The sequence below is a fragment of the Fimicolochytrium jonesii genome (genome assembly GCF_025526975.1).
Source record: "Fimicolochytrium jonesii strain JEL569 chromosome Unknown EV422scaffold_4, whole genome shotgun sequence".
Classification (NCBI taxonomy): Eukaryota; Fungi; Chytridiomycota; class Chytridiomycetes; order Spizellomycetales; family Powellomycetaceae; genus Fimicolochytrium; species Fimicolochytrium jonesii.
In genome coordinates, this window is record NW_026515671.1 from 217,893 (window position 1) to 245,095 (window position 27,203).

Sequence of the window (27,203 nt, forward strand, 5' to 3'; positions counted from 1 at the left end):
AAAACAACAGGTCGACTCCCAACTCTACGCCCGCAACACCACCCGCGTCGACCCCGCATCCCTCTTCCTCTTTGCCTCCACGGCGCCGGCCGACACGACCTGGCGCGACGGCCGCCCTTGCCTGCTCTTCGATAACTGGCTCGTCATGGGCGTCCCCTCCGCACACCATGTCCGCGTGCTTGTGGAGTTGAGGGGCGCGTTGCAGAGGTATATCAAGTGGGCGGTGTGGCGCGCTCAGAGGAGGGCGGAGGGACGGGTGGCGAGAGAGGAGGAGGAGAGGGATTTGAGGTGGGATGTGATGGGGACGGCGTTGGTGAGGGAGATGGCGGGCTTGTTGGAGGATTTGGAGAGGGTGGGGAAACGGGTGGAGTAGATGTTGGGGACGGACGTCCTGGTTGATTGCTTTTGCAAACTCGGTCTTTCCGCATGATTCGTATCCCATACCTGCATCTCGTAGATATGTAGCATAGCCTCTCGCATCTCTTGGTTGTAATATTTTGTTTATTCGTCTTTATTCACATCTTTGCTTTCATATCGTATCATATCGTCGTCGCCGTGTGCCTTCCTTCCGTCCTGTTTCTCCGAGATTCACGCGTTTTGGAGCTGTTCTGGGATTTCCAACTCTTGGAGAAATCACCCAACGGCCCAATAAGACCCTACGCCATCCAGACCTTCCTCTCGGCCACCCCCACCTGATAACCGGAGGGAAATGGAAGCACCACTCAGAAGAGGCTGCTTGGGCGTTGGACGGCGGTTCGCATTGGACACCCTTGCACGGATAGGGCGGAATGGCGGGCGGAGTGTGTGCAGTTCGGCGGTGCGGAGGCATAACAATCCATTGGTATGTCTCGAGGGGTGAAGGGCGAGCTCCTCAGATTGGGGAAGGGGTGTGGCATCCACGCACCCAAACATGCCCAACGTCGTATTCCCAACACCTTTCTCAACAACCACTTTCCCGCACTTAGAACCTCCCACCACGACCGGCCCCACCACGACAACCCCGGACCCTCCCTGATCGCCCGCCCCCACCTCCACTGCCACGGATGGCGCGCGGGCTACCGGTCAAGACACCCATCGCGGGCGTGAAGCACGTCGTGGCGGTCGCGTCGGGGAAGGGCGGGGTTGGGAAGTCTACCACTGCCGGTAATCTTTGCCTCTGTTGTGCAGAGACGAACCCTTCAAATCTGACGTTACCGAGATGTTTAGTGAACCTCGCCGCAACCCTAGCGAACCACCAAAACCTGCGCGTCGGCCTCCTCGACGCCGACCTCTTCGGCCCCTCCATCCCCCTGATGCTCAACCTACGCGGGCACGAACCCGAGCTGAACGACAAAGGGATGCTGGTGCCGTTGGTGAATTACGGGGTGAAGGCGATGAGTATGGGTTTCCTAGTACGAGAGGAGGATGCGGTTGTTTGGAGGGGATTGATGGTGATGAAGGCGTTGGAGCAGCTGCTGAGGCAGGTGGATTGGGCGGGGACGGATGTGCTTGTGATTGATATGCCGCCGGGGACGGGGGATACGCAGTTGACGATCACGCAGCAGGTTCCGTTGGATGGTAGGGGGGCGTGCAATCTCGGTTTTTTTGCTTTTGCGGCCTGTAATCGGGACCCCTCCCCCCCCCCCGGTGATGTCGGTTGTGGCTTACATATACCTTGTTGTGTTCCAACGAATAGGTGCGATCATCGTATCAACTCCGCAAGATATATCCCTAGCCGACGCAAAGAAGGGCGTTGCCATGTTCAACAAAGTCAACGTGCCGGTATGTCGCATCCCCTTCACACCCTCATCCATCCCTCCACTCACCTACCTCTTCACCTAGATCCTCGGCATGGTCCAAAACATGTCCCACCACATCTGCACCAACTGCGGTCACACATCGCACGTCTTCGGGCACGGTGGCGTTAAGCGCACCGCGGCGGAAATGGGCCTACCGTTACTGGGCGACATTCCGTTGCATTCGGACGTGTGCGAGACCTCGGATGTGGGCACGCCGATTGTGGTGGCGAGGCCGGACAGTGAGCATGCGAGGGTTTATAGGGAGATGGGGGAGAAGGTTTGGGCAAAGTTAAGTGCTGGGAAGAAAGTTTAGGGCAAATGCGGGCTGGTAGGTGTGGGTGTAGATAAGTTCGGGATAGATTGTAATTTAGTCGATTGTGGGAATAGCTGGCTGTATACATAAAATAGGTTATGTCTTTGCCCCACCAATACCGTTGATTATCAGTGCATTGCACTCGATCGGATACCCACGATGGTCCAGCCCAAAACAAACACCCCGAACATCCTACTGGCGCCTCGACAAGCGGCGGCGGGCCTTACGCAGACATTGCTCCTACTTTCCATCTATAGCGCAACCCTCCTTCCTTCCTCTTCCCCTCATTCCACCGTAAGCTCCCCCTTTTCAAAGTATAATCTTATACTTATGCTCCCTCGGCACCAGATTCACCGCAACGCGGCCGTCATACGACAACGACGCAAAGATCCACGGATCCGCGGCGCTCCATTCCGCGGCGTACACGCTGTCTTCGTGCTGCTGGTCGAAGACTGCGACGAGGCCGTCGGTTGGTTTGCTAATTCAAAATGGCAAAGTAAGCAGAATGAGGAATGCAAACGGACGGAGCCGACATACCCCCTATATTCATCAGCCTCGTCCTCAGCATCGTCCTCGGCGTCAGACGATTCATCCGACAGAGGCGCTGAGGAGATGGAGATGATGCTGTGCAGGTTGACTTTGCAGTCCGAGCCGGCGGAGAGGAAGAGTTGGTCGTGGAAGCGGTTGAAGCGGACTGACCAGACCCTGTCGTTGTGAAGAAAACAACCACCCTCAGCTGTATGAACACATCTTTCTTGTTGATGGAGTCACACATACCAATGAGAATGATTAGAAACCTCCTTAATCGGCTCCGCCACATTCCGGGTATCCCAAAACCTGATCTTGCAATCATCCCCGCCCGTCGCGAGCTGGTATGGTTTGTTAGAGTTGTGGTCGATGTCTCTTACTGTGCCGGCGTGCGCTTGCGGGATCTCGTAGGTCTGTCTCTTGAACGTGCAGAAAGGGATTCTAAGTACGTGGGATCGGCAACAGAGGTGTGTGAGGTGGGATGGTGGGCTTACTTTGATGAGCGGATGTCGAAGGCGTGGACGGAGGTGCCGGTGCCGGCTGCGATGAGGCTGCCGTGGGGACTCCAGCTTGCGCAGGTGGATTGGCGTTTGGGATCCTTAGGCTCTATTATCCGTATTGTGCTCTGGGGCTATTGAATTTACGTCACACATCGAAACGTGTGAAAGGAAACCAGATGTTTGTTGAGAAACATTTGCATACCGATATAGACTCGGCACCCTCGCGCACCGCAAACACCCCCAACGAATGCGGGCTCAACGCAACGAGGCTGTTCTCCGTCCCCAGCGGATCCCAGTAGATATGTCTGATCTCGCCTAACGTCTCAGTCGACGCAAACTCAGTGATCTTGTCTAGGGTTCCTGAGTCGTTGCGCAGTTTGCCAATTTCGTCTGGCTCGGGGAGCTTGAATTGCCATAACCGCGCTCGGCAGGGATGATTCGCTGTTCACCCGTGATGTTCTCCATTAGCGATAGTGATGGATCTGTTCGGGTAGAGGAACATCTCCCGTGGATATCACCATACCTTCTTTCGACACGGTCGCCACTAGATCTGCTTTGGATCCCGACGGGGCGATATCGCGCACCTCATGCGGGTGTTCCAGTTTATGGCTCGTAATGATGGACTCGTCCTCGTCAAAGTCGATCAAATGGAGCTATGTGCCAGCGAAGGTCAGCGTTTGCGAGACCTTCCCCCAAACCCTCTCGCGTTCTTCGCTCTCTTCGTCCTGGCACAGAGTAGCGGCGCCTCCAGCAAACTAACGAGGAATATGATCTCACCTCGTTGGTTTGCTTGAGATCCTGCGTCCCGACAAAGAACCTGCTTCGTTCCTGTTCTGCGGACTGCGCTTTGAGGCACCTGGCCTGGAAGAAGATGCCTGTTTAGGATGGGCTGACTGGAAGTGGGGGGGTGTCAGAGCACGCGTACCTGGTGGGTCAGCCCGTAGATGCCTCCTTCTGTTTCCATACCGCCGATATGTGAGATGCCGATGAGAAGTGGGTTTTAGAGTGCTTGCGTCGTTATGGCTCAGGAGTTGGGATGGGCCTCATGGGCCCTCGTTGCCGGCGGACGAGGACGCGTTGCTCCAGCCGTTCGCCGAGTTCGCCGTTCTCAGGCAGCAACGAGACAACCCCAACGACGATCTACTGACCCAAACTCCAACCCGCCCAACACAACCAACAACCATGCCACCCAAAGGAAAAGCAAAGGCCGACCCCGTCCCGACCCTCGAGGAAGATGACATCGACAACATGGACTTTGACCTGCCGGAGGAGGTGCTCCGCCGGCCACCACAACAGTCCGCCGTTGCCGTTTCCGCATCCTCCTCCACCGGCTCGTTACCATCAGGAGCGACTGAAGCCACTGCCGCTATGCGGGAAGCTGTCAAAAGGTACTTCAAGAAGGAGTTGGGGAAGGGACGTACTTCAGTTGGATTATGGCAGGAGACGGCGCAAAGGACCACTCACCCTCACACATTGCACTCCCACCAGCTGGACAGTAGTCTACCCCATTTACATCTCCTCCGCCGGCCGCGCGCACCGCAAAATCCCACTCAAAGAATGCCCCACCGCAACCCCCTCCGCCGTCTACATCGCCGAATGCGTGCGCTTCCTCCGTCTCCCCGCCGCCATCGAAGCCGACAAGCGGCACCCCGCCGACCCACTGGTCTTTGGCCGGATCCGCGTGCAACTGCGCGACGACTCAACAAAGACGCCGCTGAATGGGAAGATCCGCACGAAACGGGAGCTGTTGAGGGAGATTGCAAAGATATATAATGGGATTGAGGAGAAGGTGAATGCGAGCGATCCGCAGGCAAGGGCGATGGCCGCGGCGAGTCGGAGTGAGGTGTCGAGTATCGTCGAGGAGATGGTGAAGGAAATCAAGGGAAAGGAGGCGACGGCGGGGCAGGGCGGTGGGTCGAAGAAGAAGAAGGGGAAGAAATAGGGACGACATTAGGTTTGAAGGGGTTGGTGGTGGAGATGCGACACCAGCTGCGGACCTCTGTGGCTCTGGCCAGTCCTCCCTCCGAGTCGTACGCATTCGCCACCGCATCCCTCGTTCGTTATCTGGGGAATGCGCTTTGCAGGGCCCCTATCTCCCAGGCAGCAGCATCTCCCCCGCATATCGAGATGGATCTTTTCGCATAGGGGAACTCTAGGGAGATTGCAGCGTATGGGAAGCGTCTTAGCTTTACGCAACCAAGCTCACTACTGTATTGATCGGCAGATAGTGACGAATATACAAATATGCATCCAACAACCTGCTTTGCCGTGATGTGAACCTGCTTTGCTAGCACCGCACTTCATACCGCCGATATGCTCCGTTCGCAGCCCCACGGAACTGTACACCGTTGCCAAATGAAAAGAGAAACAACAATGTTCACGCCAGCCTATCCTCTCACCCAGTACATCCGCTCATCCCCCTCCGCACCCAAACCTACAGCTCCCCAACCCCATTCATCCATACACTCCGTATCCTCGCCCCTCACGCATCCTTCACCTGACACCGTACCCAAAACCTCCTCACCCGACTCGCCCCATCCCTATCCTGGCCCTCCTGCCGCCCCCACACCCACCCACACCCCTGGTTCACCACGCTCTCCAGCTGCACACTCCCGTAATCCGGGTCCAGGCACACCGTCTTCGTCCCCTTGACCACCACATGGCGTTGGTCCGTCGCGCATCTGGGGCACAGGTAGGTGTTGTAAGCGGGGACGTAGAAGGCGGATGGGGCCGTGAGTGTGGGCGGGAGGGCGGAGCAGATGACGCAGCGGCGGGCGAGGTAGGTGAAGAGGAGGCGGTAGGGGGCCCCGGTGGGTTTGTCGAGTGCGGGTGGGGGGGTGGTGTGGTCGTCGTAGCCGGTTATGTATGGCGGGGGGCTGAAGGGGAGGGGTTGGAGGGACGGGTGGGTGGTGAAGTAGGCGCTGGTTGTGGACCGCCATTTTTGGCGTGGGTAGGTTGAGTAAAACAGGTGATGCCAGAAGGCTGCGTCGGTGGATGATGTTAGGCGGTGGAAGCTTTTACAGACCAGTGGCAAGACATCGAGTGCCATGTTGGTCGGATGATATTGCTCGAAGAGAGGAAGCGAGTACGACGGGCTGAACAGCGCAGGCTCATTGGCATACCAGGAATCATTATCATAGTCGATATTCTCCGGGTTGTCCCAGTCCGGGCAGCTATCAGACTCATCGTAGTCGGAGTAGTACTCGGGGTCTTCTGGGTCATTTTCGTGGTCCTCCGGATTCGACTCGCTTTCGATATCATCTTCGCTCTCTTCGTCTCCGTTCCCGGCGTCGGACTTGGCCCTGTCGGCCTCTTGTCGTTGACGTGCGGCTTCCTCCTTTTGCCGTTCGGCTTCCCGTGCGCGTACTTCCGCATGAGTGCACGGGAAGTTCCCCGACGTCTTCTCTCCTACGGGACCCCAGAACGGGATCCTGAACGGCTCCCCGCCCAGATGCAGGTTCGCGTTGACCAACCGATACCGCCCATCATGCGTCGCAGCGAGGACCAAGATGTACTGCAAGATCTCATCCGGCAACGCCAACATCCTCGCCGCCCCACTCCCACCCTCCACCCTCGCCCGCCTCTCCTCCCTAATCCTCCTCCTATTCTCCCACACCCTCCTCAACATCTCCCCCTCCACCCTCCGCTTCTCATCAACCATCCCCTGCAACATCCCCGTCCACACCTCCACCATCCCCCTCAACTCCCCCTCGTCGCTGACATCATGGTACGTCCGCGGCATGAACCACACGCTCGGGGTCGGCCACAGCGCCGCAAAATGCGTCGGCAGCGGGTCCCAGCAGTCCAGATGGAAATGCACGCCGCTCCCCGCCGCTCCACATGCGGATGCCCAGTCCGGTGTGCCGCGCGCCTCGCGGATGATGTAGCGGCGGGCCACGGGATCCGTGGGGCGGACGCGCCAGCGGGAGATGAGCGGTGAGGAGCATTTGTGGCAGTACAGGAACGAGTCTTCCGAGGGGTCGCAGTGCCAGTGGGTGAGGATCGAGGGCGTGCTGTGCGGGTTGCGCGGGGGGAGGTCGGGATGGGTGGGGGGGATGGGGATGTCGTCGTCGGAGCCGGAGGAGGGGTGGGCGTGCGACCCGTCGTCGGAGTAGCCGTCGCCTTCGTAGGGGATGGGACCATGAAACTCGGACATGCTTTTTGGGTGAGGTCTGCTGGTGGTCTGGATGCTGCTTCTGCTCTTTTGAAGGTTTCGGCTGCTCAGCATCGTAATACGCGTACGGCGACGACGGACAGTGTCGGTGGGTTTCGACAGCTTTCCAAGCCTTCTCCTTCTGCCTTTGACCAAGACGACAAGAAATAGTGGTTTGAGCATACGACAACGTTGTTAAGTTACAGCAAAAAATGATGTATAAAGAAGTGCTATGCATGGGGGTACGCTATAAATATGCCCTGTTTTCAAACGGTAGCATCGACAAGCCCAGTGCCGACTTGGGGGCACGTGCCACTCCAATGCTATGCTGTTGCTGTGGGGAAGACTACCTACCCACAACCTACGCCTCCGCAACCGTCTTCAAAAACACCTCAATCCCCGTCGTCCTCTCCCCCTCCTTCTTTACCCCCTCCTTTCCCCTTTTCCTCTTCCCCGCCTCCTTCTCGTCCACACTCGCCTCCAACGCTTTACTCACAACCTTCCTCAACCCGTCAACCCCACCCTTCACCTGCTTCTTCACCGCACCGGTCACAATCTTCTTTGTCGCGTCGTCCCCGCGTTCTAGGAGCGCGACGAAGATGAAGGCGGTGCCGGATGTGTTCCGTGGGGAGTGGGCGCAGAGGGTGAGCCAGTGTCCGACGTTCGGTTCGATCACCTTCACCAATGCAGCTGCAAACTGTTGTGATATCGCCGTTGTTTCCGGCGACGCTGCTGCGGGTTCCGATGGTGTTGATGATGCAGTGGTGGATTTGACACGCGGCGCGCGCGGGGAGATGATGTCCTTCAAGACGTAGGTGGATTGGCGGTTGATGAGGACGTGTTGGGACATTTCGAGGCCTTCTGCGAGCTGTTTGGCTGCGTCGGCGTCAGCTTTGAGTTGTTTGACGGGGTGGAAGGGCTCATCGGATTTTGGAGTGGTTGTGTTGGAGTCCGAGTCGGTGCCGGCGGCGAGGGATGTGATGGCGGTGATGAGTGTGGATTTGTCGCCTGAAGATTGGGCGAATGTAACCAGTTTAGTCATATGTTTCACACACAAAAAAGGTCGAGTTCGACAAAGCTGGGGTACACACCTTCAGCATGGAACACAGTCTCCACCACCACCGGCCCCCCATTCCCATCCCTCACAAGCTCCGCACAGCTCTCCTCGCACGTCTTCACCAACGCCGGGCTAATCGCCTTGACCAACTGCTCCCTCCTCAACGTATCATCCTTCTTCGACGTCCTCGCCCGGATCTCATCCATCGACTCCAGCTCATTGATCACATACGCAGGCTGTATCCGCCTGTTCCTGCCCATAAGCAAGAACAACACCACACGGCTCGCGTATCGATCGCGCAACAGGTCTGCGAATTCCGCCTCGGCGATCAGTTCACCGATGATGGCCTTTTCGACCAGGACCGTATCGTCGACGCACTCGAACACGGATAAGAGCACCGCGTGGCCGTACTGCTCTCTGGCAATCTTGGTAACAAACGTCTTGAACGATTTCACAATCAACTTCCTATCCTTCGGGGTCGCGTGCAGGAGACACAGTTGCGCGACACGGGCTCCCTCACGGGTATGCAATATCTGCACGAGATGGTCTTTGAGGAGCTCGATCATGTCCTTGATGTGTTTCTCTTCGGCAAAGGTGAGGTATTCGAGGAGGGCGCGGTGGACGATGGTGAGGTGGCCAATGTTTGTGAAGCCCTTTTCGAGGACGGAGTTGAGGACTTCGCGGAGGTGACGGACGACGCTGTCTTTTTTGACGGGGTTGTCGGCGATGAGGGATTCGATTGTGTGGCCTCCTGCGTTCTGGAATTCACAAAACGAAACTTAAGTGCTTGAACCCACAAGTAATCCAATTGGTCAGCAACACTCATTCACACCCATACCTTCCAAAGCGCAAACTCCGGCCCATAGAACTCCTCCAGCAACCGACTCCTCTGCTGCGCATTGCTCATAACATACGCCTCCTCTAAGATAACCGCCGCCTCCTTATGCCTGACCAATTTCCTAATCTTGCCATAAAAGTCCTTCACAACCAATGCGCGGTACTGCGGGGAGCAGTAGTTGAGGATCTTTGAGATGATGAAGCGCCCGTAAGTGGATTTCGAAAGCTCGGTGTAGTGCCCCTCGAGCTCCTTCGCGATGGCGTCGCGTTGGGATTGGTTGCCGTATTTGAGGGCGCATTGGATGATTCGGCTGGCGTCGTGTTTGAAGATGATCTGTGGGTGTTGTCAGTTTTCAGTATCCTAATCAACGGTAGCCTGCTCCAGCATGTTACTCACATCCTTAACCTTCCCCTCAATCAACGTCATCAACTCCGCCATCTGCTCCTTCCTCTCCTTAGCAGTGATCTTCTTCTGTCTGAGCTTCTCCCATATCGCTTTGGCGTTCTGGATCAGCGGTGCGTTGGGTTTGGCGGCTTTGCGTTCCGCCTGGGTGGCTTTTTGCTCTGCGCGGGATTGTTTTATTTTTTCCTCTGGGAGGTGGGAGGATGGTTAGTCTCTTAGAGTCACTTTGCCGGGGGGGGGACTCAGAACCGCACTGACAAAGACCGTACCTTCCTCAGCAGTCCGCTGCTTCTTCACCGCCGGTGCTTCCTCCCCACCGTCCTCATTATCCTCGTCCTCATCCTCGCCCTCTCCCTCGCCATCAGACTCGTCTCCCTCCCCCTCCTCATCAAATCCCTCTCCCTCCCCATCGACTTCCATAGCGTCCTCGTTACCCTCCTCCGCGTCCTGGTCCTCCCATTCACCCTCGGACGAGAAGTCCTCGTTCACGTCCTCCTCCTTCTTCGCGACTTTCTTCTCCGTCTTCGCCGCTTTGCCGCCGGGTTTGGAATGCGCCTTCACGGCTGCCTTGGACTTGCTCATGGCTATTGCGCGGGGGGTTGGCGTGGGGGGGCAAAATGCTCTCTTTCCAACGTTCAGAGCACAGGGCAGTAATGGAGGACCCCAAAAATGGCGAAGAAAGAATCAGCGAGCGAAAGGGGGTGCGAAAACATAATAGGGAACGCGCCGCGCCACGCCCCCGCGCCACTCAAGCCACGATGCTGTCAAAGTGTCGGAGACTGTCCCGTTCCCGCCACACCCACCACGCCCGATCCCCCGTCGGCGTCCCAGCCTCCCCTATCCCTCTCTTGCAATGCGGATGTGCGGCGGGTACGGGGGGCTGGAAGCCTCGGACGAGTACTCGAATAAGCCGCCCGCAACAGTGACTTTCTTCCGCGGGATTTTCCCAATGAGTGGGGTCGGTGAACGTGCGTGTGCCGAGAACGGGATGGCGATTAAGATATGGATGGCATGCGGGATATATACTGTAGCTAGCTATGCAGAGGGGGCCGGTGGATACCACACGGTGAAAAGCGTCGATCGTCGCGTCAAGTCCCCAGTGAGATGGTGGATGGATGCAGCCACCATCGGGCCTGATAGCGCACAGCACATCGGAAGAGGGAGGTGGTAACACTCCCGAACTCTCCGCCGACAGCCCGCTGGTTTTTGGTGCTCGGCGTCTGGTGGACATACTCAGTGGGATCATGCTCTTGAGCAACGGTTATACTGTACAGTACATCGACTGGCGAGAAACGGACCCCCTTCGGTTTTTCGCCGCTGTCGAAAATTTGGCAGTCATTCACCCTCAATATCTTGTTTGCTCGCTTCGCACTCACAAAACCACCGATTCCAATTGTTTTCCCTCATATTAACCCATATGAACCATACTCTTATATACGTGAAAACCCCACAACATAAATATAAATACATCAGTTCAGCGACGAAGAACTACGTTCCATCCGACATGAGCTAACGGATCACGTAGCCCAACATCGCGCAGAAGCACTACGCCTGTGGGAAGAATCTCGAGCCGCAGAAACTAGCCAGCTCACCCCACCGGCGGGCCGGCACTGAGACATATGTGCAGACTGCTGATATCGATGCACATGTGGTGAAAGTGTCTAGATAGTAAGTCTTGTCGCCGGGCTTACTGAAGGGTTTCCACCGGCGGTTGTTCTTGAGCTTGTCATCCGCGATCAGCGATTTGAAGGCTGAGCATGCTAAATCATACGCGGGATGTTCTTCGAGCACTTTTAACACAGTGCCGACATCCACACTGATATCATGGGAGGAAGGTTGGCAGGGTTGTGCGGGAATGGCGCCGAGTGACTCTAGCATGGCGCTACTGAAGAGGGACCATTTGGCTTTCTCCAAGGAATGTCTTCCCCAACTGAGCAGTGTTGTATACCGGGGAGGAAGCCTTGTCGTTGCATTTCGTAACATAGGAACTCCAGAATGGAAGGGTTGAGATAGACGATACTACCGCGTCCTCGATATTATCCACGCAAACGCCAAGTAAAGTAGGATGCCAAAACGGACGTTACGACGACATAGACGCGGTCAATAAATCTTTGTGGCCAGCAGAAGTCACCGGCTGCCGTCTAGCCATTGCGTGGTTGACCGGGGGCCGGCCAGCCGCCATTACTAACCTAGGTAGTAGCCCAAATGCCGTCAATTTCGACGCGCCCGTCGTAACGTCCGTTTTGGCATCCTACTGTATGTCCTTCGCATCTGATACTTGCGACGAGCTTCCCATGTGAGCGGGGCTCCAATGAGGAACCGAGCGCATCAGTCTCAGTTGTGCTCTCTGATGCAGCATCATGCAAAACGAAGTCTGACACCGGTGATGGCCCGCGGGTATCTTTCCTTTTGAACGCGTGCTCGCTTCACACGCTGTTCCAGCTCCAGCGTTGATTCTTCCCCGTAAGCCGCGTGTTTTCGAAGAGCTTGGGTTTGCAGCTTGTGACGAGAGAACAGGTTTCTCCCAATGAGTTGTCCATTCTTCGTTCTTGAACTTCCGTGATGACACAAGTAAATCTCCTTGGGCTTCGATTGTTAAATATCCGGAACGGGGACTTACATCGAATCTACAAGCCTCGTCTATAGATTTTCTTCATTTTCTCTTTCTTTGGCCCCCCGCACGGTATCCAAGCGTTTGGTTGCCTGTTCTACCGCTTTGCCATAAAATAGTTGCGCGGAGGTTTCGTTGAAAAGGTTGAAGTACTGGGAGAACCTCAAGGGATCCACCCTTCCCTCCTTCAACCTATTCCACACATATTCATCCATGTCCTACAGCTCAACGAAACGGGGATTAGCATGGGTAGATATGAATAACTTTCTAAACACAGTCAAGGAACATGTGTGGTTCGGAGGAGTTGGAAGCCCGCACCCGCTGCATCTTGACCGCCGAAGGAGAAAAGGAAGGGAGTGCGAGCCATCTTATCACCAGCTCGTGGCGAGCCAGCGCCATACTGCCCGTGCCGGCCCCTACCCACCCGTGGGTCCTTACGGAGGTTTCAGCACGCCAAGGCCTTGTTTAGACAAAGCCCTGACATTGACCGCAACGCCATCGACTACCCAGCCGATAGTACAGAGCCAGTCCAAGTATTCTTACCTTCTGGGTTTTGATGCTGGTTGCTGCCTGATGAGGGACGATGAGGGACGAGCGTGCAAGAAGGGGCCATGGTTGGACGCGTGTCGACGAGATGCCTGGCCCGAGCTGTCTGTCTTCCACAGCAGAACACTTCACTGGGCCTTCGGACGCCCTTCCGTCGGACTCTCCGTCGGACTGCACAGTCGGGCACACGCGCGCAGCCACCCGGGCCTGGACGGTGAACATGACATATCAAACAGCTCGTGAACCACGCGAGAGCACCAGAGAGAGAGCGAGTCTCTACCATTCATCCTCCTCCTCCTCCTCATCGTTGTTACCACCACCGCTGGACCGGCCTCCCTGTTCACCCATCTTGGCGGAAAACGTCAGGGTCGTTTCTCCTTGCGAGTGACAGCGGCCATTCTGAGCAATAGCGGATTCCTCCTCCTCGTGGGGACTTCTTGTGGTCTCGCTTCACATTGGTATCTGAACACGCGTTACGGGTGAAGCTGCTCGTCATAGGGAAGGGGGACAGCGAAGGGGGAGGAGGGCGACCATGATGGCACCGAAAAGCCTTCCCCGAAGACGGCGGTCTCTGGTTACACCGGCGGCCTAACGGGGAACTGCAAAGCCGGGCTTGCAGAAGAAGGCCAAGAAGGGGGTCGCGATCCCCGGTGAAGCGACCGAGTGGCAGGAAAGCAATGAAGCGTTCCCTTGTAGAGACGTAAGATCACACACGGCGTGGGAGTTGGGGAGTTCATCTTGTATAATCCTATATTGTGCTATTGTGCTGTGCAGACATGTGGAAAGCGAAGTATCGTGGTCATATAGTGTGCCATTGCGTCGACGAGATTGGGGTTCCTGTATTTACCTCGTCCAACTTGTATACTGGGCAATTGCAAGGGATTCCGATTCCGCTCCGTGGAATCCCTTGCGATACGGCACGGCACGCTTTGCCTGATAGAAGCAGCCTTGGTTTCATTTTCGTGTTGAACGAACGATAAACGATACGCAGCCCGATAAGATACATTTTCGTGTACGACTTTCAATATTGTAAACGTCGGGAGATCTGCCGACATGGACATCGACTGGCGAGAAACGGGCCCCCTTCGGCTTTTCCGCCGCTGTCGAAAATTTGGCAGCCATTCACCCTCAATATCTTGTTGGCTCGCTTCGCACTCGCAAAACCACCGATTCCAATTGTTTTCCCCCATATTAACCCATATTAACCATACTCTTATATACGTGGAAAACCCACAACATAAATATAAGTACATAAATTTATATACGGGGGGATATATATAGGTATGCGAGGGTAGGCGCCGTCCAAGTGTAGGTTTGTGCGCAGCCTCTCGTTTCCGGTTGGCGTGAAAAATTAAATGTACGCGAGGGGGGTTAACTGCCGTTGCTTAGGTGAGGGTGAGCTGTTGAATGTTTCTATCTTTGGCGTGTTGTCCCCCCCCCCCCCCCCCCCCCCCCCATCTGAGAATGGTCCTGCGTGCTCATATTCCGCTCATATTCCTCCGTTCGGGGGGGGTGGTCGGTTCCGACTGTTCTCCCAAGACACTTCCGCTCCGCTACCGCCCCCCGCCAAGAGAAAACCTCTCAAACAGATCCCCCGGCACGCTCCAATCCTCCGGATCCCACGGGTTCCCCCTGCACACCGTCCTATGGACCAGCTCTCCCGTCAAGGCCGTGATATCCATCCGGGGTGCGAATCGTGCGATGCGGTCGCGGAGGAGGGCTGACGTTGGGTGTTGTTCTGTGGTGGTGGTGGGAGAGCAGGGAGTGTTGGGTTCGACCTCGTCTTTGATGGCGATTGAGGCGCGTGGGGAGGGGAGGTTTCCGGGTGAGGTGACGGGGGAGCGGGAGGGTGGGGAGGGAAAGGGGGAGGGTTCGAGTGGGGTTGGGGGGAGTTTGTCCTCGGAGGTTGTGGTTGTGGTGGGTGAGACGGATCCTGACGCTGGTGCTGCGACGGGGGATGCGGTAAGTGCGCTGGTTGATGGGTGCATCTGGGGCGTGCCAGGGAAGCTGGGGTCGGGGGAGGACATGTAAGATGCGTGGCTTGTGTTTCGTTGCGGATGTTGGTTGTAGTGATTGTTGTTGTGGTGGTGGTGGTGGTGGTGGTGCTGGGGAACGAAACCGGCCTGTAGTTCGGCCAGGGCTTTTGCGGCGATCATGACTGCGTCTTGGCCCGTATGTTGTTGCAGTTGTTGCTGTTGTTTTTGTTGTTGTGCGGCGGTGACGTGTTTGCCGACGTCGGGTATCCACGAGGAGAAGGTGAATGCGAGCAGGTTCTGGAGTTGACGCGCTTCCTGGATGATCTGGGAGCGTTCGTGGCCGAGACTTGCGACTTGCAGGCGTAAGGCGCGAAGTTCGGCTTGCGTGTCCAGTGCCTGCTGTGACCTGCGTTCTTTGATTCAGAGAGGGAGAAATAAAAGACATTAGATTGATGGTCGCGCGAAAACAAAAAGGTAAAAGTCAAAATAAAATGCTGCGCGAGTAGGATTCGATGTGTGGTCCATCAAACGCCAAACGAAGCCCGAAGCGAAGCGAAGGATGGTCGGTCACGGCTGATGGATGAAACGATAGCCTGCTCGCTCCGCTGGCGAAGAGGATGTTGTGGCGGGGAGGAGCGTAGCTCGCTTCGCTCGCTAAAAGATCTGTCGCTCCGCTCGTTGCAGTCCGCATTCGTTCCGCGAATCAACCTTGCGCCTCCGGCGCAATCCCGCCGGGCTCCGCCCAAACTCTCGCTTCGCTCGATACCCCCTCCCTGCTCGTCGTCGGTCGGTCGAACGCCTACCTCTAAGAGCCTTCTGAGCCTGCCTATTCTTCTCCTTCCTATGAGCGGCCATATCGGTGATGAAAGGGTTCCTCTTTGCGCCGGGCTTCCTCTTTGTGGGATTGAGGCCTCCGTCCTTGGTATCGACGGAGGAAGAAGCGACGGGAGGGTTCTGAGGCAAGTTCTCGCTGAGCATCGGACTGTCTGGGCGGGTTGAGGTTGAGTCACCCATTGAGGAGAGGGACATCGTGTCGTTGAAGGAGTCTTCAGTTTTTGTCATTGTTGTTGTTGTCGTTGTTGTTGTTGTTGTTGTTGGCGAGAGAGAGCGAGAGAGAGAGAGAGAGAGAGAGAGAGAAGAAAAACGCGTCTCCGTCATGAGCTGCATCTCGCTGGTTGTCATCCTGGTTGGTTGTCATCGCTGCCTGCCTGCCCGCTTGCTTTCTGTCTCCCTTCGCTTTGAGTGTGAGTGTCATCATCAACATGCTCCCCCTGCGCCACCCGCACTGTGCCACTCGCTGCGCCACTCCCTCGCACTCATCACGTGACTTCTGCATCTCTCTTTCCTTTCGTTTCCCCGCCGCCGCCGCCGCCCAATGAGCGACTTGGTAAATAAAGGACGGATTTGAATTCAATCCAATCAACGACAGAAGACGGCTCGCCCACAGCCCACAGCCCACAACCATTCTTCCCCTTCTTTCCCTCCCTCCCTCCCTGTCGCCCCCCAGTAACTTATTCCTGACTCCGATAACTACTCTACTCTACTCGACAGAAAAAGAGAGAGACCCAACAACAACAACAACAACCACTTACACACCCCACTTACACAATCCAGACGCATATTGGAATGCTCAGCATGGATAACCAGAACAAACAAGACGGCCCCGTCGACTCCCTCAGCCACGGCTTTGCTAACCTCGACGTTAACGGTGCTAACAACAACAGCAGCAGCAACAGCAACGGGAACTACTCCCGTGGTGGAGGCGGTGGTGGTGGTGGCCGTGGAATCGGTCGTTCTGCTTGTGAGTATCGGGCCATTGAAAACGAATTGACGAAAAGGAGGACTGTGCTGCTGGAGGGATTCGAGCGTTAGCGCGGAGAAATGCTTGAGAGGCTGGGTCCAAGCAAGGAGAAGGCGAGAAGCGAAGCGGGCGGGCGGCAAATCTTTGCGAGCGAAGCGAGCTTCGCACACGCTGCCCAACCTCCTCCTCGTCGCGAGCAGAGCGACCAGGGTATTGTTTTTTTCATGGGTGGTTGACGGTTTGACGTTCGACGGTGGATGGTTGAGAATCGATCGTTGATGATGGATGGTTGATGGTTGTTGAATACTAATTCCCTTTCCTTTCCTTTCTTTTTCTTCTTCTTCTTCGCAATCTAGACGTCCCTCCTCACCTCCGTGGAGCTGGAGGAGACGACTCTCAACGGTCAAACAACAACGCCGGTCCTCCTCCACCGCGCAGGGGCGGCTGGAGTAACGGCCCAGCAGCAGGCGGTAGCACCCGTGGTGGAGGTGACTGGGGTGCTCCCAGGCAAGAGGGCGGTGGCGGCTACGGTGGAGGTGGTTACGGTGGAGGCAACAGCTATGGTCGTCGTGATGACAGACCCGCTCGTCAACCGGCCACCTACACCAAGGACCCCAGCGACGAATTCGCTCACCGTCCCGATGTGAAGCCCCGCGACCCTCGTCTTGAGACTCAACTCTACGGTGCTCAGCACAACAGCGGTATCAATTTCGAGAAATACGAAGACATCCCCGTTGAGGCGTCCGGTAACGACTGCCCCGAACCCATCTCCGACTTTGCAAACTCTCTCCTCGACGAACTTGCGAAATCCAACGTCAAGCTCGCCGGTTACAATAGCCCTACCCCCGTTCAAAAGTACTCCGTCGCCATTGTCACCGGTGGTCGTGACTTGATGGCTTGTGCGCAAACCGGAAGTGGGAAAACCGCCGCTTTCCTTCTCCCCATCCTCTCCCAAAACTTCAAGGACGGCGTGCCAAACCGTTCCGCAGACGCAGCCGCTGGTGGCGGCTACGGGCGACGACCCAAGGTGGCCCCGTCCTCGCTCGTCTTGGCCCCTACCCGTGAGCTCGCCATGCAGATCTACGAAGAAGCCCGCAAGTTTGCTTACCGTTCTTGGGTCCGCCCCTGTGTCTGCTACGGTGGTCAGCCCATGGTGGACCAGATCCGTGACCTCGAACGTGGATGTGAACTCCTCGTCGCCACCCCCGGTCGTCTTGTCGACTTGATCGAGCGTGGCCGTATCTCCCTCGCAAACATCCGCTACCTTGTCCTCGACGAGGCCGACCGCATGTTGGACATGGGTTTCGAGCCCCAGATCAGGAGGATCGTCGAAAAGGAAGACATGCCCGCCCAAGGTCGTCAGACTCTCATGTTCTCCGCTACCTTCCCCCGCAACATTCAGATGCTGGCCCGCGATTTCCTCTCGGACTACATCTACCTCACCGTCGGCCGTGTCGGATCCACCTCCGAGAACATCACCCAGCGCGTCGAATACGTCGAGGAAGACGACAAGCGCTCCGTCCTCCTTGACCTCCTCTACGCCGACGGCGAAGCCGGCAAGGCGTCTGGCAAGCTCAACCTCACCCTCGTCTTTGTCGAGACGAAGCGCTCCGCCGACATGCTCTGCAACTTTCTCCTCAGCAACAGCTTCCCCGCCACCTCCATCCACGGCGACCGCACCCAGCGCGAGCGCGAGATGGCCCTCAACACCTTCCGAACGGGCCGCACCCCCGTTCTCGTCGCCACCGCCGTCGCCGCCCGTGGTCTCGACATCCCCAACGTCGGCCACGTCATCAACTTTGACCTCCCCTCCGACATTGACGACTACGTCCACCGTATCGGTCGTACGGGACGTGCCGGAAACACCGGAAAGGCAACCGCATTCTTCAACCTCCACCGCGACAAGGGCGTCGTCAAGGAATTGCTCGAGATCCTCCAGGAAGCCAACCAGGACGTCCCCGAGTGGCTCGACCAGTGCAAACGCGAGGCCGAGCGCGACTCGTTCCGCGGGTTCGGCGGAGGCGGCGGCCGGGGTCGTCGTGGTGGCCGTGGTGGAGGCGGATCCCGGTTCGGTGGGAACGTCGATTTCCGTAAATCTGAGGCCGGTGGGTTTGGACCCCGTGCTGCGGGTGGACCCCCGTCGTACGGTGGTGGCTATGGAGGAGGAGGTTACGGTGGTGGGTTCGGGGGAGGCTACGGAGGTGGTTACGGTGGAGGTGCTCCGGCGCAGAACAGCAGCAGCTCGGGCGCTGGCAACAACTGGTTCTAAACTGTCACAAGCGCTGCCACAAGCTCGTCATCGCAGAACGCGTTCACATTGTCGACACTACACACCCACACCCCCCTCCTCCCTCTTCATTCATCGCCCCGTTCTTTTCCCGCGCCGCGCGCCTCGCTATCACGCATCCAAACACGTCATACCTTCCCCACGACACAGCACCCCGACAGGAAAAATGAAACCCTCCTTCCCTCCCACACCCTGGGGTCTCACGCACGATACCCCAGCCTCCCTCGATAGATATTCGACCCCTCGGACAACAACCACCACCGCACCTGTACACACAAAACACCGACCGAAACGATATTTATTCCCCCCCCCCCCCCCCGCGACCGTTAATTTTATTTTTCCAACTTTTTGTCTGGTGTTCCCATCGCCGTGTCACACACACACCTCCCTCCTTGGTCTGACGGACCCCCCCCCACCCGATTCATTTTAGACGCGCAACACACAAAACGCAGTGCGCGACTCCCCGCGGAAACGAATGTTTGTTTTTTTTTCTTTTTTTTCTTTGTGATTTGCTAAGTTGGTTTGGTATTTTGTTGTTTTCTTTATTTCATGGCGTGTTAGTGCGGTTTCTTCGCTTTTTTTTTTCTTTGTATTTTATATTTTTTGTGGGTGGGCGTGTGTGCACAATTCTATGCTGTCTTTTTCGTATGTTGTTCAGGTTTCCTGGTCGTGTGTGGGTGTGGGTGGAGGAGTAGCTCCCCCCCGGCGGATTGAACTGACCACTGCGCTGTTCCAAAGAACTGTCGAGCTACAGTACTTACATGCAACGGGCCCCACTTTGTTTCGAAGGAGGAGGAGCACGCGTGGCAAAGGCGTCTGACCACCCCCCGCACACCGCTCGCGATTGCTTTGCCTCTGGAGAGAGAAACTCCCCGACCCGTGACTTGACGGAGCGAAGAGAAGCATGCCGCGGTATCGGGCGGCCGTCCACGACACGCCAAACGTAACATCTGCCCTCTCATGCATAGCGTTGGAAGGGCATATCCGGCGGTAAGGTTTTGGCACATCAAACCCGCCCCGAAGGCAGACCGGCAGAAGTAGGAAAAATGCTGGGACAGGCCGGGTTTAACCCCCCTACAGTACCGCATCACCAGCATCTCCCCCCCCCTCCCCCCCCCCCCGGAAATCGTACTCTGATCGAGATGCTGGAGTGGCCGAGTCCAGTCCGGTCACCCTGAACTTTGTCGTCTGGTGCTGGTGGGCGTTCGACACCTACCGTACGCTTCCTGAGACAAGACCCAGCTCCAACGTCCAGCTTCGTTTTCCGATGGCCCTCCTCCCGATATATCCTGCCCGCTCGCGCGTTCTTCAGTGCCCGGTCCGTTCGTCTATGGGAAGACTGTGTGTGTACAGGCTGCAACCGTAAGTGTATGGCGAGAGGATCCACGAACACTTATGCCCGGATGGATTGCGTCCCGGTCGTTGGTTGAAGATGCGAGGGACTGCGGCGATGGCTGTGGTTGTGGTCTGGTTCACTGGGAGGCGGCGTCACCTCTTTCAGTTCTTTGTTCCATCTGTATGTAATGTCCAGGGCATAGGCCACCCACGATAAGGTGGCAGAGAAGACTTGGGGGGACAAATGGGGATGGCGCCTTGCTTCGCTGTCGTATTCGTGTGAGCTCGTTCTGCAAAAAAGTCGCTTTTCCGACCTGGAGCAGTTCTAGCCCACATCCACTTCATCGCCGACGACCCCCCCCCGACAACCAAACAAATCGACTACCGCAGGCTTCGGCACCCACGCTCGGGGTGTAAGCACTTCACTTCTCACACGCCCGAAACCTCTCCCTCGGCAGTAGACGCCCGTGTTCCCCGTTCCATTGCGCGGATCAACTCAACCCCCAACCCTCATTAAGCAGCTGGGGTTCAGTCCGACCGAAACCCACCACCCAAAAAACCACTTTGAATCAGAGAAAGCACACAAAGGATGATACCCCCCCGCCTCGCCACCCGCCTCCACGCACGGCCACCACCCCGAGCGCGGCGGCCCCATCCGCCTCGGAGATCACACCACACCCACACCCGCGCACCACCCCCATCGGCGCATCCCCCGCTGTCCCCGCTCCTCCTCCTCCCGCTCCCCCTCCTCCTCACCCTCCACAACACCCATGCGCACCCCCTCGACTGCTCGCCCACCTTCCAGGGCGTCCCCGTCGCCGCGACATTCCTGATGCATCAGGCCCTCCCGCGCTTCGACAGGCAATTCCCCGGCCTGGAACTCTCCCCCGTCTTCGACATGGCGCGCCCGGAGGAGTACAGCTACACCGAGCGCGGCGGGGTGTTTGCCGTGCTCGGCGTCGTGGATGAGGCCGTGGTCGTGCTGCCCGTGTTTGAGAAGCTGCCGCAGGTCGAGGAGGCGAGGTTGGGCGCCGCGGGCATTCGGAAGATGCCCGTGGGCCGGTGTGAGTTGGTCGGGAGGTGTAGGTTGGGCTGTGCGAAGGTGGAGTTGGTGGGGATGAGGGTGCTGAAGGGGAATGGGGAGTGTGTTTGGGAGTGGAGGAAGAAGGGGAGTTGATTGGTCGACGAGAGGGGAATGGCCCCCCCCCCACCCCCCCCGCCCGCCGTTTGTGGGAGGATGTGGGACCCGCCTGTAATACAATCTAGTCAACCAGCATAGAAAACCCGTCTGGTAGAATCCCATCTGCTCCGACAATACGCCCAATATACATGAACGATATCTCAACCGTCACTACGGATAGGACCACCCATGTCCCAGGAATGAACAGCAAATGCAATATGGAAATGAGATGCAGAAATACAACAACATGCGGCTTATGTGTATAAATAACGAAGTACAAGTGAACCCACCGGTCCACCCCGCCTCACCCCTCACCCCTCCCACTCAGGCATACCGCTTCAAAAACCCCTCATGAAACCCCTGAATGCTCCGAATAAACCCGCCCATCTGCTCCTCCGGCGGCAGGAACGTCGACCGGAAATGCCACGTGCCTGATTTCTGGTGGAAGCCTGAGCCTGGGACCACGCACTGGCGTCATCCAAAATCATGACCATCAATCAGTACGCGGGAAGTGTGGGGGAATCCGGGAAAGGGGGATGGGGATACGCACCACACCGGTAGCATTCAACAACTCCATGCAATACAGCTCGTCGGGCGCGACGCCGGCCTTTTTGGCCGCTGCGATGGCTTTCTCCGGAAGGTGAATTTGGGGGAAGAGGTACATTGCGCCCTGTAACCGTCATTTCATCATATGGGTTAGGAGAGTGGACATGGGATGGGGAGGAGGAGGGCGTGGGGGGTATATATATATACCTGAGCGGGTTGACAGCTAACACCCTCAAGCTTGTTGAACGCTTCAGCGAGCTGTGCGGCGCGTTTCTGCAATGATGCTGCCCCAACCAAAAAAAAAAGAGGTTAGCCCCTCAATCCCACCACCCCACCCAGCCCACCCCACCCCGGGGGAAGCCTACCATAAATCCTCCCCACCTCCCCCCGATACCCCTCCCAACTCTCGTCCCCCTCCCTCGGCGGTCGCACCATCAGATCCACCATCACCTGCCCCTGCGCGGGCGGACACAGACTTATGCTGGCGACTTTGTAGAACATGTCCTTGACTTTCGGGTCGATGTTGGTGCATTCGAGGTACCCACCGCGCCGCCCGCATTCGCCGATGACGCCTTTGGAGATGCTGTGGAAGGAGATGAGTTCTACGGATGTGCTGTAGGGCGGGCCCATGCTGGTTGCGGGGAGTGGAATAGAACGATGGGTGTGAGATGTGCCGGTTTCTCGCGTGGTTGAAGGGGGTGTGTGTGTGTGTGAGTATAATAGCGAGAAACAGCATTACCTCATCAGGATCTTCTTGAACGAATGAAACGGGAACGTCTCCGGCATGTACGTGTTCGTCTGATACACCTCATCGGCCAACAACACCAGTTTCTCGCGGTGGCAGAACTCGATGATCTGTTTCATGTGTGAGACGGAGAGGCAGCCGCCGGTCGGGTTGCCCGGGTTGATGACGCACAGGGCGCGGATGTCGTGGCCGCGGGATTTGCCGAGGGTGTGGGCGCGTTCGAGTTCTTCTAACTGGGGGGAGGAGTGGGGATGTTGAAGTGACGGGAGAGATTGTGAATGTGGGGAGCGGGAAGGATACCTTCAGACCCCAGTTTGTTTCTTCTTCGAGATAGTATGGGACGGCATTGCCTTTGAAAAGCGCGATAGAGGCGGTGTAGAGCGGGTATTGCGGGATGGGGATCATGATCTACACACAAAAGATCCCATCAATGAGCCCATGCCCGTCCCCCACGAACCGCATAACGCATGTCAGGCTACTCACCCCAACTTTCTCATGCGCAATCAACGTCTGCAATATCAGCTGCACACCAGGACTCGCGCCGGCGGTGAGGAAGATGTCGTTGGGGTCGCTTGGGTAGCCATCTCGTTCTGCATGTCCCAGATCTCAGTCAGCACCTATCACTGATCCCCAACCCCACGGCACCGTAACAAGTTACCTTCAATGAACTTGGCAACATTCTCTCGGATCAACGGTATCCCTACACACGCACACACATTCCCAAAAACCTTCAGCCACACCGGAAACCGCCAAGATCCCCACAACAGATGTCCGTCGGCAGTACCTTGAGAATGCGTATACGCCCCCACACTGCCCCCCATCGCCTTCAACAACTTCTGCGCCCTCTCAATCGCATCCGGTGCAAACATCCCTTTGATCGCGTCCCGGTGTTGTGCGTCCAGGAGGTTTGGATATTCTATAAGGGCCGCGACCTAAATATGCACACGTTGTGTTTTCGTCAATCACCCTGACCGAGACAGAAAAGGGGGATGAAGAGCAATGGGAGGGTAAGGTCTCATTTACCTGCCGAAAGAACGTAATAGGCGTCTGCCCCAACTGCTGCGGGTTGCCGATATTGCAGCTGGTGATGCTCCTAAACCCCGCCTGCGCTCTCCCCTTCGCCGCGATTTCCTAACAAGATATACCGCGTCCGCTTCAGCTTTGGGCAATCGAACCCACGGTACTCCAACCCAGGATACGGCAGTACCTTCTTCAACTCCTCAGCCCTGATCGCCAACGCCCCGCGCACCGCATACTCGCATTCCACCACCGCCGGGTTGATCGTCGCCAACGTCATCACTTTCCCGCCTGGAAAATCGGACCATTCACCACCCCATCAGCGTTCTCTCTCCCCTCCAACCACGAATAATGACGCCCCCCGAACCTTTCGCGCCCGTCGTCGTCGAATGACATCGCAGGAAGATGCGGTGTGGCCGTGGAGTTGACGTCGCGGCGGCACGGACGGCATGACGTCTCGCGGCGAGCATTTTGGAGGCGAGGGGGAGTGTTGTCCGCCGGAAGCCGGTGGTGGTTGGGGGCTTCATGGTTCTGTTATGGCAGGCCTATGATGAAAGCGTGGGGGAGCAGCTCGCTCGCTCGCAGCCTGAGCGTCCTTTTTTTTGAAGGCGACTGGGGAGGTCAGCAGGGCGGCGGATCGACGGCAAAATGTGACAGCGCGCATCAACCGTCACGTTGCTCATCCGCTGCACCCCTCTCTATTAGATAGACTGGGCTCGGAGCATTTCCCTTTGACGTGTACTGACTTTCCCGCTGGTTTGCCTTATTGGAATATACTTTGCGACATAATCGTTACTTTCTTCACGTCACAGTGGGTCAAGCGCTTGCGAGGAAAAGTGGCGTGCCGCAGGTGGGCAGCATATAATTGGCCCGAAACAGCTGCTCTTCTTTCTGTCAGTCGTGTGCATGATGCCTCGCTCAAAAAGGTAGAACAGCGGTCTTCGGGGCGCTCAGTCAGCCAGCGCTTTCAGTGCAGAGGAGTTCACTGGTGCCTGTCGGGCATCTCGATCGGTATTGGAAGACGAAGCGAATCACTATCAAGCGTTTTCCGAAGGGATAAGAAAGCTGATCGGCGCTGCATCGGTTGAGGCAAACCGTGCAAGTATGGAGCCAGCTGCCGCCATCATCACCAAGCTTGCGGAAAGCATCTGTGGCCTAGAAGCGTACGCGCAAGTGCCGGGTAGCGTCAGCAAGGGTACGGAATGCCGAGGGAACGATGTCGATCTTCACTTGTACACTGCGAAGCCCACCACTCCGGAACAGCGGGAATGTCAATCTCATGAGGGAACTTCCGATCTTCAACCGATCGTTCACAGCATTCGCCGCCGAAAACCGGTTGCAGGAGGCCGTACTTGAAGCGGCATGTCAAGCAGAAGATAACAATTGAAGCAGCCAGCGTCTGCAGCTTCCAAAAGAGGATGCAAATGATCTTCTCAGACCTTGCGTCGGTCCCAGTTCACGCTCCCGGTCCTGCAGCAGCGCCGCGTGTCCTTCTCGCACTCACTCGGCAGCAGATAAATGAAATTTATGAGCGAGGTCACTACGCTGAAGCTGGTATGCTATACACGGGGCTCCTGAAGAGGAATCAAACGATCATGTAGTACTAGCAAATCGATCCGGTGCTTATTCCAAACTATGCTATTATACTGCCGCGGCGGCTGACGCGGAAACGGTTATAAGTCTGCAACCGGATTGGATCAAGGGCTATATGCCCCTCGCAGCTGCGGAGATCGGACGTGTCGATTTGAAATCTGCAATTTGCAGCCGCTGACCGCGGACTGGAGAAGAGTTCAACCATCGATATTCAGAAGCTCAGGGCAGATGCGCAATCAGAGTTGCAGAAGCAGGGCTCGCCTCCGAAATGCAAACCGGAAACATTGAAGTGTTGGAGTCGCGTTCTTTATAAGACCGCTGTACATGTGGTTGAGGCTGCAGGCAGCGGTGACTTCGCTGCCCCATCCGATGCGCTGCAGTGCTGCCGACAACTACCGCCGGAGAACCCAGACGGGTGGTCCATCATCATCCGTCCTGAAGTTTACGAGCGTCATGCAGCCCTTGAGGAGCAATTCCCAATCCAACTACTGGGGGGAAGTAGTTAGCGAATGTCAGCGTGAACCTCAAGCGCAATTGCGATGTGGACCTCTCACCGTCAAACCGCACAGTCAAAGTCGTTCTCACTCACTGATAGCCGTTTCCAAGGGCGCGACTGTCCACGTGGAAGATGTGTCATTCTCGATGGACCCCGGTAGTGGGGTCGGTGTCTGATGCGTCGGCGCGGATGACGGAGCTTCAATCACCGCCAGCCAATGCTTCTTTTGTCTCTCACGAATCACCCTGCGTGACTCTGTACGGTTCCGGCACGAAAGGAATTCAGGATTGCATGTTTAGACGATTGGCTTCAGCGGGTGTCCTGTTGGACGAGGGTGCAGCAGTTACGATGGAGAGATGCGACTTGCGCGAATGGTTCAAAGTCGGTGTTAAAGCTCGCGGGCAGGACACATCCGCGCGTCACCATCGTTGTAACATTCGGGACTGCAAGCGCCAAGCGGTCGTATTCGGGGGCGAGTCCAAACAACTGGAGATGGAAACTCCCCCGTTGTCTTCCGCCATGTTGTTTGGTGGGTCCGAAATGCTTCCCCAAAAATGCACCATCACAAAATGTCCGGCTGATGCGATCCTCATCCAAGCCTGGGCCCTTTATCTCCAAGGACGACTGTGAGGTAACTCGCAACCATACTGGAGTCTTTTTCGGTAACATACGTGTCTTCTCACCCTAACCACATTGCGGATAACTACCGTTGCTGAGTTTACGTGAAGACCGTCGCAAATGGACGGACGATGACAATGCGCGCCAACGAGATCTTCAACAAAGCCGTTTGGTGAATTTGTTTGCTGACCCTACAGTTGCCACGAAGATCGCAATGACCGGGGAGCGAGAATTGCCGTGCTCAACCAAGCTTAGTCTGTCTTTCTTAACGCGTATATACTTCGAGATCGAGCGTAAAGAAAGGGGAGATGTGTAACACAGCAGTTCGATCAGCAGTTTGTTAGCATTGTGTACAGTAGTCGTGTGGGGCAGTTTCCCTGTTAGTCTTATCGATTTCACAGAAGTTCTTCCCTGAGTATCCTAATAACTCATTCAATATATCCCTCATTCTTCTGTTCAGTACGAAATCCTTAGGCTCGCGGAAGTGCTCGTGCTTAGATCTGGCACTTAGCTTGGCATTCCATCATCCCACCAAGGGATGGCCTCTGTCCGGTAATGCATGTTCAGCCAACCCGATCTCCTCGGGTGTAACATAGAACGCAGCCTGGATGTCCTACGCCCCGGGAAGTTCGGATGGCGCCTGGCTTGCCGGGCTAGGGAGAGGCGGGGAGCAAGTGTCTGTAGCACAACGCGATACACGATTTTCAGTTCGAACTACCTTGCCGCCGCTGTTACCCAAAGCGGAGTACGGAAACTGACGGGCTCGCGTAAAACGTAAGCGCGACTGACGACGCTAAGGACATTTCTAGCCGAGCAGTCTTTCGACATGCAGAATTCCAGCGCATTCATAAAAGAGAGGTCTGATCAGAGCTACGGTCGCAGG

The 27,203-nt window shown here is 56.6% G+C and overlaps 10 protein-coding genes across 10 annotated transcripts; 7 read left to right on the forward strand and 3 right to left on the reverse strand.

The window, feature by feature from the left end:
• The first annotated feature begins 618 nt into the window (after positions 1–618).
• Positions 619–2,137, forward strand: EV422DRAFT_518651 (P-loop containing nucleoside triphosphate hydrolase protein). The gene is made up of 5 exons (XM_053069544.1): positions 619–841; positions 966–1,143; positions 1,207–1,557; positions 1,676–1,761; positions 1,822–2,137. Exons 1-5 carry the CDS (start codon positions 710–712, stop codon positions 2,089–2,091), a joined length of 1,017 nt encoding a protein of 338 aa, XP_052927913.1. The 5' UTR covers positions 619–709; the 3' UTR covers positions 2,092–2,137.
• A 16-nt stretch (positions 2,138–2,153) lies between these two features.
• EV422DRAFT_304088 (TSSC1-like protein) lies at positions 2,154–4,218 on the reverse strand. The gene is made up of 8 exons (XM_053066113.1): positions 4,045–4,218; positions 3,897–3,980; positions 3,643–3,772; positions 3,322–3,560; positions 3,114–3,250; positions 2,869–3,036; positions 2,629–2,796; positions 2,154–2,569 (listed from the first exon to the last, which is right to left on the reverse strand). Exons 1-8 carry the CDS (start codon positions 4,081–4,083, stop codon positions 2,401–2,403), a joined length of 1,134 nt encoding a protein of 377 aa, XP_052927914.1. The 5' UTR covers positions 4,084–4,218; the 3' UTR covers positions 2,154–2,400.
• EV422DRAFT_518665 (uncharacterized protein) lies at positions 4,212–5,375 on the forward strand. The gene is made up of 2 exons (XM_053069545.1): positions 4,212–4,507; positions 4,608–5,375. Exons 1-2 carry the CDS (start codon positions 4,302–4,304, stop codon positions 5,059–5,061), a joined length of 660 nt encoding a protein of 219 aa, XP_052927915.1. The 5' UTR covers positions 4,212–4,301; the 3' UTR covers positions 5,062–5,375.
• A 311-nt stretch (positions 5,376–5,686) lies between these two features.
• On the forward strand, positions 5,687–7,418 carry EV422DRAFT_518667 (uncharacterized protein). The gene has a single exon (XM_053069546.1). It carries the CDS (start codon positions 6,178–6,180, stop codon positions 7,057–7,059), a length of 882 nt encoding a protein of 293 aa, XP_052927916.1. The 5' UTR covers positions 5,687–6,177; the 3' UTR covers positions 7,060–7,418.
• Positions 7,419–7,421: 3 nt separating this feature from the next.
• EV422DRAFT_608939 (armadillo-type protein) lies at positions 7,422–13,074 on the reverse strand (the record flags this gene model as incomplete). Its single annotated transcript, XM_053073842.1, has 7 exons — positions 7,422–8,280; positions 8,364–9,087; positions 9,168–9,500; positions 9,564–9,757; positions 9,839–10,153; positions 11,261–11,385; positions 13,007–13,074. The coding sequence occupies 7 exons, from the start codon at positions 13,072–13,074 to the stop codon at positions 7,634–7,636; spliced, it is 2,406 nt and encodes an 801-aa protein (XP_052927917.1). The 3' UTR covers positions 7,422–7,633.
• A 1,085-nt stretch (positions 13,075–14,159) lies between these two features.
• On the forward strand, positions 14,160–14,823 carry EV422DRAFT_518675 (uncharacterized protein). Its single transcript, XM_053069547.1, has one exon. The coding sequence runs from the start codon at positions 14,191–14,193 to the stop codon at positions 14,755–14,757; it is 567 nt and encodes a 188-aa protein (XP_052927918.1). The 5' UTR covers positions 14,160–14,190; the 3' UTR covers positions 14,758–14,823.
• Positions 14,824–16,025: 1,202 nt separating this feature from the next.
• EV422DRAFT_518678 (Asp-Glu-Ala-Asp box polypeptide 3, Y-linked-like protein) lies at positions 16,026–19,107 on the forward strand. The gene is made up of 2 exons (XM_053069548.1): positions 16,026–16,503; positions 16,860–19,107. The coding sequence occupies exons 1-2, from the start codon at positions 16,329–16,331 to the stop codon at positions 18,770–18,772; spliced, it is 2,088 nt and encodes a 695-aa protein (XP_052927919.1). The 5' UTR covers positions 16,026–16,328; the 3' UTR covers positions 18,773–19,107.
• Positions 19,108–20,714: 1,607 nt separating this feature from the next.
• EV422DRAFT_564742 (uncharacterized protein) lies at positions 20,715–21,302 on the forward strand (the record flags this gene model as incomplete). Its single annotated transcript, XM_053072227.1, has 1 exon — positions 20,715–21,302. The coding sequence occupies one exon, from the start codon at positions 20,715–20,717 to the stop codon at positions 21,300–21,302; it is 588 nt and encodes a 195-aa protein (XP_052927920.1).
• Positions 21,303–21,629: 327 nt separating this feature from the next.
• EV422DRAFT_549976 (pyridoxal phosphate-dependent transferase) lies at positions 21,630–23,893 on the reverse strand (the record flags this gene model as incomplete). Its single annotated transcript, XM_053071742.1, has 11 exons — positions 21,630–21,773; positions 21,856–21,975; positions 22,059–22,135; positions 22,217–22,482; positions 22,591–22,829; positions 22,897–23,004; positions 23,080–23,186; positions 23,255–23,296; positions 23,381–23,528; positions 23,620–23,727; positions 23,804–23,893. The coding sequence occupies 11 exons, from the start codon at positions 23,891–23,893 to the stop codon at positions 21,630–21,632; spliced, it is 1,449 nt and encodes a 482-aa protein (XP_052927921.1).
• An 824-nt stretch (positions 23,894–24,717) lies between these two features.
• On the forward strand, positions 24,718–26,636 carry EV422DRAFT_504106 (uncharacterized protein; the record flags this gene model as incomplete). The annotated part of the gene is made up of 5 exons (XM_053068408.1): positions 24,718–24,961; positions 25,051–25,167; positions 25,378–25,707; positions 25,863–26,231; positions 26,431–26,636. 5 exons carry the CDS (start codon positions 24,718–24,720, stop codon positions 26,634–26,636), a joined length of 1,266 nt encoding a protein of 421 aa, XP_052927922.1.
• Between the last annotated feature and the right edge of the window lie 567 nt (positions 26,637–27,203).

Coding starts and splice junctions, on each gene's coding strand:
- EV422DRAFT_518651 (XM_053069544.1), top strand. CDS start 710: ATGGAAGCACCACTCAGAAGAGGCTGCTTGGGCGTTGGACGGCGGTTC. Junction 842..965: donor GGAGGCATAACAATCCATTG/GTATGTCTCGAG, acceptor TCCCGCACTTAG/AACCTCCCACCACGACCGGC. Junction 1,558..1,675: donor GCAGCAGGTTCCGTTGGATG/GTAGGGGGGCGT, acceptor TCCAACGAATAG/GTGCGATCATCGTATCAACT.
- EV422DRAFT_304088 (XM_053066113.1), bottom strand. CDS start 4,083: ATGGAAACAGAAGGAGGCATCTACGGGCTGACCCACCAG. Junction 3,773..3,896: donor ATCTCAAGCAAACCAACGAG/GTGAGATCATAT, acceptor GCTGGCACATAG/CTCCATTTGATCGACTTTGA. Junction 2,797..2,868: donor GTTTCTAATCATTCTCATTG/GTATGTGTGACT, acceptor TCACAACGACAG/GGTCTGGTCAGTCCGCTTCA.
- EV422DRAFT_518665 (XM_053069545.1), top strand. CDS start 4,302: ATGCCACCCAAAGGAAAAGCAAAGGCCGACCCCGTCCCGACCCTCGAG. Junction 4,508..4,607: donor ATGCGGGAAGCTGTCAAAAG/GTACTTCAAGAA, acceptor CACTCCCACCAG/CTGGACAGTAGTCTACCCCA.
- EV422DRAFT_518667 (XM_053069546.1), top strand. CDS start 6,178: ATGATATTGCTCGAAGAGAGGAAGCGAGTACGACGGGCTGAACAGCGC.
- EV422DRAFT_518675 (XM_053069547.1), top strand. CDS start 14,191: ATGGTCCTGCGTGCTCATATTCCGCTCATATTCCTCCGTTCGGGGGGG.
- EV422DRAFT_518678 (XM_053069548.1), top strand. CDS start 16,329: ATGCTCAGCATGGATAACCAGAACAAACAAGACGGCCCCGTCGACTCC. Junction 16,504..16,859: donor TGGAATCGGTCGTTCTGCTT/GTGAGTATCGGG, acceptor TTCGCAATCTAG/ACGTCCCTCCTCACCTCCGT.